The 12,397-nt window shown below is 36.8% G+C and overlaps 1 protein-coding gene across 2 annotated transcripts in view; it reads right to left on the bottom strand.

Moving 5' to 3' along the window:
• UBA6 (ubiquitin like modifier activating enzyme 6) overlaps positions 1-12,397 on the bottom strand; it is a 79,806-nt gene that overhangs the window by 41,965 nt on the left and 25,444 nt on the right. For both annotated transcript variants that reach the window (XM_024747676.1, XM_024747677.1), the window contains exons 7-8: positions 3,012-3,092; positions 614-736 (exon numbers count right to left, since the gene is read on the bottom strand). In XM_024747676.1, coding sequence (XP_024603444.1) covers positions 614-736; positions 3,012-3,092 — 204 coding nt within the window. The remainder of the gene's footprint in view (positions 1-613; positions 737-3,011; positions 3,093-12,397) is intronic.

Below are 12,397 nucleotides of genomic sequence, written 5' to 3'. Positions count from 1 at the left end.
AATGTAAATTGATCATTAAGAGTGCAAATAAAGTTAATGGTTTAGGCTAAACTACAGAAAAAGTAGTAAAAATGGATCATAATAATTTCTCCAATTCTTTCAGGGAATAAAAAATTAAGCTTGCATGATATTAAGAGAACATGGTTAGAAAATTCAGTTTTTGATTTGAAGGTTAATAACTCTTAAACTTTTCTCATCCTCCAAATAATGTTTTAGAAATATAACAAATTAGAAAAGCTTTTGTTTATGATGACTTAAGTGTTCATCTTCCTGGAGTCAGAGTGTTGGGCCAAGTGACTTATTACATACTTAGTACATCTATGATCTGACAAATCAACAGTTCAGTAAACACTGACTCACAATTCATGTCCCATAGGAACATGACAGAGAACAAAATTAAAATTAATGACATAAGCAAATGTTCATCAATTGTTAAAAAATGTTAGATGGAATCCAGAATACTCTCTCTTAATATTCTAACTTCAATTTTAAACAAATAAAAAATACTGCATATTACAATATTTTGCTAATATCACCTTTTAAAAAAGTTTTCACATCAACTTAAAAAAAATCAATCATATACATATACAATAATATATGTATATAATCATACTTGCGTTATATTTGAAATGAAAATCTCTTTTGGTTCCTCTCCTGTTGTATCTAAAACTTCAAATTCGTCACCGAAATCACAAAACAACCGTGACCAAATTCCATGTATATCTGCACTGATGAACTGTGAAATAAAGAAACAAGTTCAAGCTTATACATTTATATAAAGAAAAACAACCCCTCAACTATCTTAGGCCTTTTGGTGACAATTTTATTTATAATTAAGCATATTATTTGAGGTATAAAGTGACCACAAATATGATAATTTGTTTGTAAATTGGTTTTGGAATCAAGGATTTTGATATTTCGGACTGGATATCTAGTGTTAACAAAATTAGAAGCAACATCAGCACACCATCATTGTACATTCTATAATTTTTAAATAACAAAAATTCGTGCCTTGCCCTAAAAATCAAGCACAGAATATAAGAAAGATAACTTGGTTTGACAGTCTAGCAGTGAATTCTTACCCTTCATTTTAGAAAAGAAGAATGGAGTGTCCATTCACCAAAAGCGGTAGAGTTGAAGGAAAATAAAACAGCTAAAAACTCAGAGTGGCGTCAACAGGAAAGGGGTTGAGGTACTAACAGTGCACATCGAAATTATGAAAGGTTAAGAATCAGATTCTTAAACACAATCATAAATGTTTTATTGAAAGTGATTTTTATAACATTCTCCAGTCTAAGAAAATGTAAAGCAATTATTTTTGTGCTCAGTTAGTTTTAGACATACTGATAATAAAGAAAAAGTCTTAATCTGTAACACATATGATCCTGTATAAGGTGATATTTTTCTAACAAAAACTAAAGCCAATCATATTTGGGCATAAGAACGTAGCCCATTGAAATAATTTATACCACCTATTATATGAGGTAGTGAAATAGCTAACAGAAGACTACCTCCTACTTGATCATGCACTGCCTTTACTATCAAAATAGGTACCTACAGCATTTTTTATGAGACATAAAACCGAGAAGAAATTTATAAGCTTTTTTTTTAAGTTTAAAAGCTGCAAACTCAAGGACAATTTCTTTCTTTGCAAAACAACTTTAAAGTATGAATATATGCATCAATCACATAAAGATTTTACTTTACAACCTTGTGTAATTATTTTGTAAAACAATTTTTTTTTTTTTTTTTTTTTTTTTTGCGGTACGCAGGGCTCTCACTGCTGTGGTCTCTCCCGTTGTGGAGCACAGGCTCCGGATGCGCAGGCCCAGCGGCCATGGCTCATGGGCCCAGCTGCTCTGCGGCACGTGGGATCCTCCCGGACCGGGGTACAAACCCGTGTCCCCTGCATCGGCAGGCGGACTCCCAACCACCGCGCCACCAGGGAAGCCCTATTTTGTAAAACTTTTGTGTTCTGTTCTAAGTTTACTGACTACTCTGTCTTATTCATCTACTTAATTTAATTTGTAAAACAACACAAATGTTCTACAGAGTATAAATATGCTATGTAAGTACCACAATCCAAAGATTTTCAGCACATCTATTTTATACAGTATGATGATAGTTTAGTGCCTATCTCAAAGGAACAAATAGCATTTTCCTTTCGCCAAAGGAACAAAGGACCCCACGAAGGAGGTGGAGTTAGTAATATGTATGCAGTTGTAGGGGATGTAGACCTCTTTCCATTCTTCTCATCTAGACCTCTTTCCATTCTTCTCAATGTCATCACTACTTAACAATACCTAATTACTCTGAACAAAAATCTAGGAGTCATTCTTTATCATTCTTTCCTTCACAACTCTTATTCATCCATTCTCAATCCCATTAGTCTGTTTTTACAAAAGATACCTCGAATTCAATGACTTCTCACATTCTCTATTCCCATCAAGGCACAAGTATCTCTCACTTGGACTACTTACTGCATTAGCCCCTAACTGGTCTAGCCACCTCTACTCTACTGTTACAATTCAACAGTTCTCTTTCTTTTTGGTTTCACGATCCCTTCACATTCTTAAAAATTACTGATGACCCAATTAGATTTTATTTATGTGGGTTATACGTACTGATATTTACTGTGTTAGAAAGTAAAACCAAGAAACACTTAAAAGACAAGAACACACACACACATTCAATTAGCTGTCAGAGCAATAATATCACCACATATCAAGTAGACTTTGTAAACTCTATTGCACCCCATAAGAGAATCACAGTGAAAAAAGCAAATAACATTTCAGTAATATTATAATAGTTTGACTTTGCAGACCCTATGAAAGGGTCTCAGGGACCCTCAGTGTCCTTGGACCACACTTCGAAAACCAAAATTAAAAAGTATTATTGATTGTCCTCATGTAAAAAGTTTCTTATATAACTCACTGAAAAGCTATAAATTCTAATACTGAAAGTGCTTTTCCTTTGGTAAACTATGTGTCATTATTAAGTGATACTATTACCTTTATTGGAGGGCACTGAGAACGGCAAAAGTCATTGATTTTCTTCTGAAATGATAGTTTGATCTCAGTCAATACTACACACTGTTGAGAAGAATACAAGAATTAAAGATTAAAAAATAAACAATTATTTTGGTAATGTACAACTTCTAAATCAGAAGCATTTCAGTTTGCACTATGCTAAAAATACCTTGTTTTCTTGGTAAAAAATACTATCGTATTGTACTCCATTTTAAGGTCAATACCTTCAGAGGTACAGAGTAGCAAAAGTAAAAGTAACATATACAGCCATCTCTAGGTATCTGCAGGGGATTGGTTCTAGAACTCCCTATGGATACCAAAATCTGCAGATACTCAAGTCCCTTACATAAAATGTCATAGTATATACAGGACAAAACCTGCCCACACTAAATTCAATTATCATCACAATTAGAAGCAAACCTTAATATCCTATGTGGCATTTACACAACTCAAATGGTTGGAGGTTTTTTTTTTGGTTTTTTTTTTCCGGTACGTGGGCCTCTCACTGTTGTGGCCTCTCCCATTGCGGAGCACAGGCTCTGGACATGCAGGCTCAGCGGCCATGGCTCACGGGCCCAGCCGCTCCGCGGTATGTGGGATCCTCCCGGACCGGGGCACGAACCTGTGTCCCCTGCATTGGCAGGCGGACTCTCAACCACTGCGCCACTAGGGAAGCCCCTTGGAGATTTTATTTTACCTGTTACTGCCATGGAAATGCTTAGTCATCAAAATATTAATTAAATGTTAGCTTAAAACAATTACATTTTCAAAGAGATACATTAGTTGGCTGAGCTTTCTTTTACTTTTACTGCAGAGATTCAACAGATTCACAATATTACAGCTTTTATTTATGACAATGCCACCAAGTTCTGTTATTTAAGATAGCAAATTATAATTTTCAATGCTTACTTTAATTTTTTATCATCACCCTGTGAGATAAGTAGAGAAGGTTTTACAATTAGATTTTATCATAGCTAACTTAAACTCATAAAGGTCAAATATTTTCTTAGGGTCATTTATCTATCAAGTGGCAAAAGCAGGTTGACACGCTCAGTCCAGAGCTTTCCTTACTGCTGGTTTCCATGAAATGGATAACTCAGTTTCACTACAAATAACCAGGTATGGATTTAGTTTTATCTAGCTTAGAATAGGGTGTGATTCCTACAGAGCGGTAATCCTCCATCGATCTCTTACTGTTTATATATCTCTCACTGGGTATACCACGAATGCAAGGCTCTGACCATTCTTTATGTGGGCTGTTTCTCAGGTTTGTATTTGCCTTGTGCAGACTTGAGAAATGAGGTAATGTCTCCCTCTGGGACAAAGAGCAAGCTTGTTCACTGCTTGCTATAAAACAGCAAGTTCCCCAAGCTCAATGTTCCTTTCCTCTAAAGGAACCCACTACATGTGCAGGCATCCACTGAGCCCTCTGCACTGCACAGGTGGGATTTGGAGGAATGCAGGAGGAAACAAGGCAAATATCATGCTCACACATTTACCATGCTCTAAGTAATAAAGTCCTTAGTCTCTGATCCAGGAATCTCATGTTTTCTGCCAGCATCCATGAAACTCTAACAGGCTAACTTACTGGCTTGCAATTAGGGTAAAATCAAATCCTATTAGACCCAGTACATACTGAGTCTAATTTGTGTTTCATCAATGCTAGAAAATTCTCAACCATAATTTGAATATGCCTTTTTCTAGAAGTCCAATCTCACGAATTAGACCTTTTTATTCAAGCTCTCATTTCTTTTAATTTCTCTTTAGTATATTCTCTTATTACTGTGAGCTGTAGTTTTTATTTTTAGATTTAATTCTATTTATTTATTTATTTTGGCTGCATTGGGTCTTCGTTGCTGTGCGTGGGCTTTCTCTAGCTGTGGCAAGCAGAGGTCGCTCTTTGTTGCTGTATGCAGGCTTCTCATTGTGGTGGCTTCTCCTCTTGCAGAGCACGGGCTCTAGGCGTGGGGGCTTCAGTAATTGCAGCATGCGGGCTCAGCAGTTGTGGCACATGGGCTCTAGAGCACAGGCTCGGTAATTGTGGTGCACAGGCTTAGATGCTCTGCAGCATGTGGGATCTTCCCGGACGAGGGCTCAAACCCCTGTCCCCTGCACTGGAAGGTGGATTCTTATCCACTGCACCACCAGGGAAGTCCCTGTGGTTTCACTAATCTCCTCAGCTCTATCTTTCGATTTATTAATTCTTATTCCAGTTGTATCTATCCACTGTTTAATATATTCATTGTTTTAATTTTTAGGACTATATTTTTCATTTCTAAAAGTTCTATTTGGTTATATCTGCCTGATTGCTTTCAATAGTGCCTTATTTTCCCGTTGTATATTTAATCCTTTCTTGTAAGATTTAGTCTGTTTGAACATCTATATTTTATAGTCCCTATCCAATAATTCTATTGTCTGAAATTCTTGGAGGTTTAATTCTATTGTTTGTTATATCCACTGACTCTTGATCATGCTGAACTGCTTTTTCCTGTCTTATTATTTTGTATTATGAACACAGCCTCATAGGAGCTTTACATATTAGAATATACTGTGCCCTGGTTGAGGGTATATGCCTCTAGATCTTCTGTTTCTGTCTGGCATTCCAGCATATCACCAGCTTAGTACTATGCTTTGTGTGTGTGTGTGTGTGTGTGTGTGTGTGTGTATCAAGATATTTATTGTGTACAAGATAGTTTACTGTCTTTTTCAAATTCTAAGCCTTGTATAATTCATTCACTCATTAGGCTAAAAGAGGCCTTAGGAAGTTATTCAATATAACCTCCTGAATGCAGGCAAGTCTACATGATAATGTGCATAGAAGTAAAATCAAGACTTAAAATCTTTAAAATCACAAGGCACCTTCACAGCTTTCTCAATCACACTTGTTTCAAGACATAACAATCATCTCAAATATGTTATACACAAAAAATTACTGATCGGACATTCACAAAATATGCTTTGAATGAAAATAACATAGCAACAATTCACTCAGAGACACCTATATGGCAAAAACTATACCATAATACAAATCAGAAATAAGAGTTAAGGGTGAAAATTTGAAAAAGGTACAAATTTAAGGGCTGATAACCTAACTTTTCTTAAACTTACTGCTCTCTGTCTCCAAAGTTGTGCTATATCAATGACAGTCTTCCACAGTGCCTCTTCTCTATAAAAGGTGAATATACCAAAACCAGTCCAACTGGGTAGTCATAGATTGTAACTAATGCAAGTCAGTTTTGTAAGGTGTATTTGATATTCCATCTACATAACCAGGAACTGTCTTAAATAATAACCATCCTATATTTAACCACAACCATAAATCTCATTCTGAATCAATTGAAGAAAATGCCCCAAAATTCTGATTTAATTCAATTTGAAAACCAATTCATTTCCATATAAACCATTTTTTAAAAAAGAAGCTGGAATAACATTCTGAATTATTCATAATCCTGGGAAATCATTAACTTGGGCAGTGGTTGGAAACAGCATAAAAGAAATTATCAACCAACTTCTCTCACCCCTTATGTAAGAAAGAAATGTTACTTTAATAGTTAAGAAGGCAATGAATTGGCTGACAAGGGCCCATGGTCTATGGATGAATCTAGAGATGGAATTAGGGAATGGGACACCAACTTGTGTTGAGATGTAGAATCTTCAATATTTACCAAATCTTTTCTAGAGGTAATACCTTTGCTGGCTTGTCTTTCTTTTCTTCTCTCTGGTGAAACTATAAATTGTGAACTACCAATGATCAATTTCTGTGACATTTCCACCACTGACACTGGAAAAAGCTTTGTTTTACAAAAAAATACACAAAGTACATTTTTCTGAGAAGCAGATGAACAGTTGGGGTATTCTGTGGATTTTTTTACCACAGTTGCTAACAGTCATTTGCTGAACTCTGCAACAAAAGCAACTTGAAAGAAAGACGTTTCCACAGTTTGAGGAGAAGAACCAGACCAAAAAGGATAAGGGAAGCTGATGGAGAAAACTGTAACTTCCAAATGGTGAGGTCCTTAGGTTAATGATGCACTAGACTTACAGTCACACATTAGAGTTCACTCAGTATGACAGACTCTAGGTCTATCTACCTCACTACAAATAACTCAATTTCGTCTCCTTTTATGGCTGAGTAATATTCCACTGTATATATGTGCCACATCTTCTTTATTCATTCATCTGTTGAGGGACACTTAGGGTGCTTCCATGTCCTGGATAGTGTAAATAGAGCTGCAATGAACATTGTGGTACATGACCCTTCTTGAACTATGGTTTTCTCAGGGTATATGCCCAGGAGTGGGTTTGCTGGGTCATATGGTAGCTCTATTTTTAGTTTTTTAAGGAACCTCCATACTGTTCTCCATAGTGGCTGTATCAATTTACATTCCCACCAACAGTGCAAGAGGGTTCCCTTTTCTCCACACCCTTTCCAACATTTAATGTGTGTAGATTTTTTTGATGATGGCCATTCTCACCGGTGTGAGGTGATAGCTCATTGTACTTTTGATTTGCATTTCTCTAATTAGTGATGTTGGGCATCCTTTCATGTGTTTGTTGGCAATCTGTATATCTTCTTTGGAGAAATATCTATTTAGGTCTTCTGCCCATTTTGGGATAGGGTTGTTTTTTTGATATTGAGCTGCATGAGCTGCTTGTATATTTTGGAGATTAATCCTTTGTCAGTTGCTTTATTTGCAAATATTTTCTCCTATTCTGAGAGTTGTCTTTTCGTCTTGTTTATGTTTTCCTTTCCTGTGCAAAAGCTTTTAAGTTCCATTAGGTCCCATTTGTTTATTTTTGTTTTTATTTCCATTTCTCAAAGAGGTGGGGTCAAAAAGGAGCTTGCTGTGACTTACATAATAGAGTGTTCTGCGTATGTTTTCCTCTAAGAATTTTATAGTGTCTGGCCTTATATTTAGGTCTTTAATCCATTTTGAACTTATTTTTGGGTATGATGTTAGGAATTGTTCTAATTTCATTCTTCTACATGTAGCTGTCCAGTATTCCCAGCACCACTTATTGAAGAGGCTGTCCTTTCTCCACTGTATATCCTTGCCTCCTTTATCAAAGATAAGGTGACCATATGTGCATAGATTTACTTCTAGGCTTTCTATCTTGTTCCATTGATCTATATTTCTGTTATTGGCCAGTACCATACTGCCTTGATTACTGTAGCTTTGTAGTATAGTCTGAGGTCAGGGAACCTAATTCCTCCAGCTCCGTTTTTATTTCTCAAGATTGCTTTGGCTATTTGGGGCCTTTTGTGTTTCCATACAAATTGTGAAATTTTTTGTTCTAGTTCTATGAAAAATGCCAGTGGTAATTTGATAGGGATTGCACTGAATCTGTAGATTGCTTTGGGAAGTAGAGTCATTTTCACAATGTTGATTCTTCCAATCCAAGAACATGGTATATCTCTCCATCTGTTTGTATCATTTTTAATTTCTTTCATCAGTGTCTTATAATTTTCTGCATACAGGTCTTTTGTCTCCTTAGGTAGGTTTATTCCTGATATTTTATTCTTTTCGTTGCAATGGTAAATGGGAGTGTTTCCTTAATTTCTCTTTCAGATTTTTCATCATTAGCGTATAGGAATGCAAGAGATTTCTGTGCATTAATTTCATATCCTGCTACTTTACCAAATTCATTTATTAGCTCTAGTAGTTTTCTGGTAGCATCTTTAGGATTCTCTATGTATACTATCATGTCATCTGCAAACAGTGACAGTTTTACTTCTTTTCCGATTTGGATTCCTGTTATTTCTTTTTCTTCTCTGATTGCTGTGGCTAAAACTTCCAAAACTAAGTCGAATAACAGTGGTGCGAGTGGGCAACCTTTTCTTGTTCCTGATCTTAGTGGAATGGTTCCAGTGTTTCACCATTGAGAACAATGTTGGCTGTGGGTTTGTCCTACATGGCCTTTATTATGTTGAGGTAGGTTCCCTCTATGCCCACTTTCTGGAGTTTTTATCATAAATGCATGTTGAACTTTGTCGAAAGCTTTTTCCTCCATCTATTTTTTTTTCTTTTTTTTATTTTTTTGCGATACGCAGGCTTCTCACTGTTGTGGCCTCTCCTGCTGTGGAGCAACAGGCTCCGGATGCGCAGGCTCAGTGGCCATGGCTCATGGGCCCAGCCCCTCCAGGGCATGTGGGATCCTCCTGGACCGGGGCACGAACCCGTGTCCCCTGCATCGGCAGGCGGACTCCCAACCACTGCGCCACCAGGGAAGCCCTCTCCATCTATTGAGATGATCATATGGTTTTTCTCCTTCAATTTGTTAATATGGTTTATCACATTGATTGATTTGCATATATTGAAGAATCCTTGCATTCCTGGGATAAACCCCACTTGATCATCGTGTATGATCCTTTTAATGTTCTGCTGGATTCTGTTTGCTAGTATTTTTTGAGGATTTTTGCACCTATGTTCATCAGTGATAATGGCCTATAGTTTTCTTCTTTTGTGACATCTTTGTCTGGTTTTGGTATCAGGGTGATGGTAGCCTTGAAGAATGAGTTTGGGAGTGTTCCTCCCTGTGCTATATTTTGGAAGAGTTTGAGAAGGATAGGTATTAGCTCTTCTGTAAATGTTTGATAGAATTCACCTGGGAAGCCATCTGGTCCTGAACTTTTGTTTGTTGGAAAATTTTTAATCACAGTTTCATTTTCAGGGCTTGTGATTAGATTGTTTATATTTTCTATTTCTTCCTGGTTCAGTCACAGAAGGTTGTTACTTTTGTACGAATTTTTCGTTTTTCCAGGTTGTCTATTTTATTGGCATATAATGGCTTGTAGTAATCTCTCATGATCCTTTGTATTTCTTCAGTGTCAGTTGATACTTCTCCTTTTCATGTCTAATTCTATTGATTTGAGTCTTTTCCATTTTTTTCTTGATGAATCTGGCTAACAGTTTATCAATTTTCTTTAACTTCTCAAATAACCAGCTCTTTGTTTTATTGATCTTTGCTATTGTTTTCATTTCTTTTTCATTTCTTTTTGGATCTGATCTTTATGATTTCTTTCCTTCTGCTAACTTTGGGTTTTTTTCTTCTTCTTCCTCTAATTGCTTTAGGTGTAAGGTCAGGCTGTTTGAGATTTTTCTTGTTTCTTGAGGTAGGATTGTATTGCCATAAACTTCCCTCTTAGAACTGCTTTTGTTCCATCCCTTAGGTTTTGGGTCGTTGTCACTTGGTTATGTAGTAGCATACTGTTTAGCCTCCCCACGTGTTTGTATTTTTTACAGTTTTTTTTTCCTGTAATTGATATCTAGTCTCATGCCATTGTGGTCCAAAAAGATATTTGATACAATTTCAATATTCTTAAATTTACCAAGGCTTGATTTGTGACCCAAGATATGGTCTATCCTGGAGAATGTTCCATGAGCACTTGAGAAGTGTATTCTGCTGTTTTTGGATGGAATTTCCTAAAAATTTTAGGTCTATCTTCTTTAATGTATCATTTAAAGCTTGTGTTTCCTTATTTTCATTTTGGATGATCTGTCCATTGGTGACAGTGGGGTGTAAATATCCCCTATGATTGTGTTACTGTTGATTTCCCCTTTTACAGCTGTTAGCATTTGGCTTATGTATTGAGGTGCTCCTATGTTGGGCGCATAAATATTTACAATTCTTATATCTTCTTGGATTGATCCCTTGATCATTATGTAGTGTCCTTCTTTGTCTCTTGTCATAGTCTTATTGTCAAGTCTATTTTGTGGATATGAGAATTGCTACTCCAGCTTTCTTTTGATTTCCATTTGCATGGAATATCTTTTTCCATCCCCTCACTTTCAGTCTGTATGTGTTCCTAGGTCTGAAGTGGGTCCCTTGTAGTCAGCATATTGTTTCTGTATCCATTCAGTCAGTCTATATCTTTTGGTTGGAGCATTTAATCCATTTACATTTAAGGTAGTTATCAATATGTATGTTCCTACTGCCATTTTCTTAATTGTTCTGTGTTTGTTATTGTAGGTCTTTTCCTTTTCTTGTGTTTCCTGCCTAGAGACTTTCCTTTAGCATTTGTTGTAAAGCTGGTTTGGTTTGCTGTATTCTCTTACCTTTTGCTTCTCTATAAAGGCTTTAATTTTTCTGTCGAAACTGAATGAGATCCTTGTTGGGTAGAGTAATCTTGGTTGTAGGTTTTTCTCCTTCATCACTTTAAATATGTCCTGCCACTCCCTTCTGGCTTGCAGAGTTTCTGCTGAAAGATCAGCTGTTATCCTTATGGGGATTCCCTTCTAGGTTATTTGTTGCTTTTCCCTTGCTGCTTTTAATATTTTTTCTTTGTAACCAATTTTTGATAGTTTGATTAATATGTGTCTTGGTGTGTTTCTCTTTGGGTTTATCCTGTATGGGACTCTCCGAGCTTCCTGGATTTGACTATTTCCTTTTTCATGTTAGGGAAGTTTTCAACTATAGTCTTCAAATATTTTCTCAGACACTTTCTTTTTCTCTTCTTCTTTTTTTTTTTTTTGATGGGTGGGGTTGTATTCCTGTCTTACTGGTTGGTTGGCCTGAGGCGTTCCAACACTGGAGTTTGCAGGCAGTTGGATAGAGCTGGGTCTTGGTGCTGAGATTAGAACCTCCGGGAGGCCTCACTCCAATTAATATACCCTGGGGTTTGAGGTTCTCTGTTAGTCCAGTGGTTTGGACTCAGAGCTCGCACCACAGGAGCTTGGGCCCAACCTCTGGAATAGGAACCGAGATCCTGCATGGAGGAAAAAAAAAAAAAAAAAAAAAAAGGAAAAAAAAAAAAAAAAGGAAAGAAAAAAAAAAAGATTAAAAAGCAGTACAATATCAAAGAATAAAAAACAAAATAAATTTAGAAAGATAAAAAATATATTAGGAAAAATACAAATATAATTGAAACAACTGCCAGAAGGTAAAATAAAACCATAACAGAAAAAGAAAGGGGCTGGGCGGGGGGCAGGGGAACAAGCCAAAAGAAGAGAACAATAAGTATAAAGAATAAAATAAAATTAGAAAAATAAAAGATTAGGAAAAATAAAATATAAATGAATGAACAACAGTGAATCAACAAGGTAGAATAGAACTTCAATCTAAAAGAGGAAAAAGGAAGAGAGGAAAAAAATAAGAAAAAAAATAGCCTTGGCTATGGGGTCAGAGTTTAGGCAGGGATGGAACTTAGGCAGGCGTGGGGTTAGGGTGGGGCGGGACCTAGGCCGGTGCGGGGGGTGACGTTTGAGCATTGGACCAGGCCTAGGCTCAGGACCCACTGAGCTGGAAAAGGCTTTGGGGGCGGGGCTTAGGCAGGGTGACGTTCAAGCGTGGGGCAGGGCCTCTGCTTAGGACCCAGTCTGTGGGGCTTCCTCCCGTCCTCATAGATGTCCATGGTCCACCACCGGTGC

The sequence above is a fragment of the Neophocaena asiaeorientalis genome, unplaced genomic scaffold, assembly GCF_003031525.2.
Source record: "Neophocaena asiaeorientalis asiaeorientalis breed wild unplaced genomic scaffold, Neophocaena_asiaeorientalis_V1.1 scaffold429, whole genome shotgun sequence".
NCBI classification, from domain to species: Eukaryota; Metazoa; Chordata; class Mammalia; order Artiodactyla; family Phocoenidae; genus Neophocaena; species Neophocaena asiaeorientalis.
Note: the sequence above shows the minus strand (reverse complement) of the source record. Positions and strands in the feature narration are given on the sequence as shown.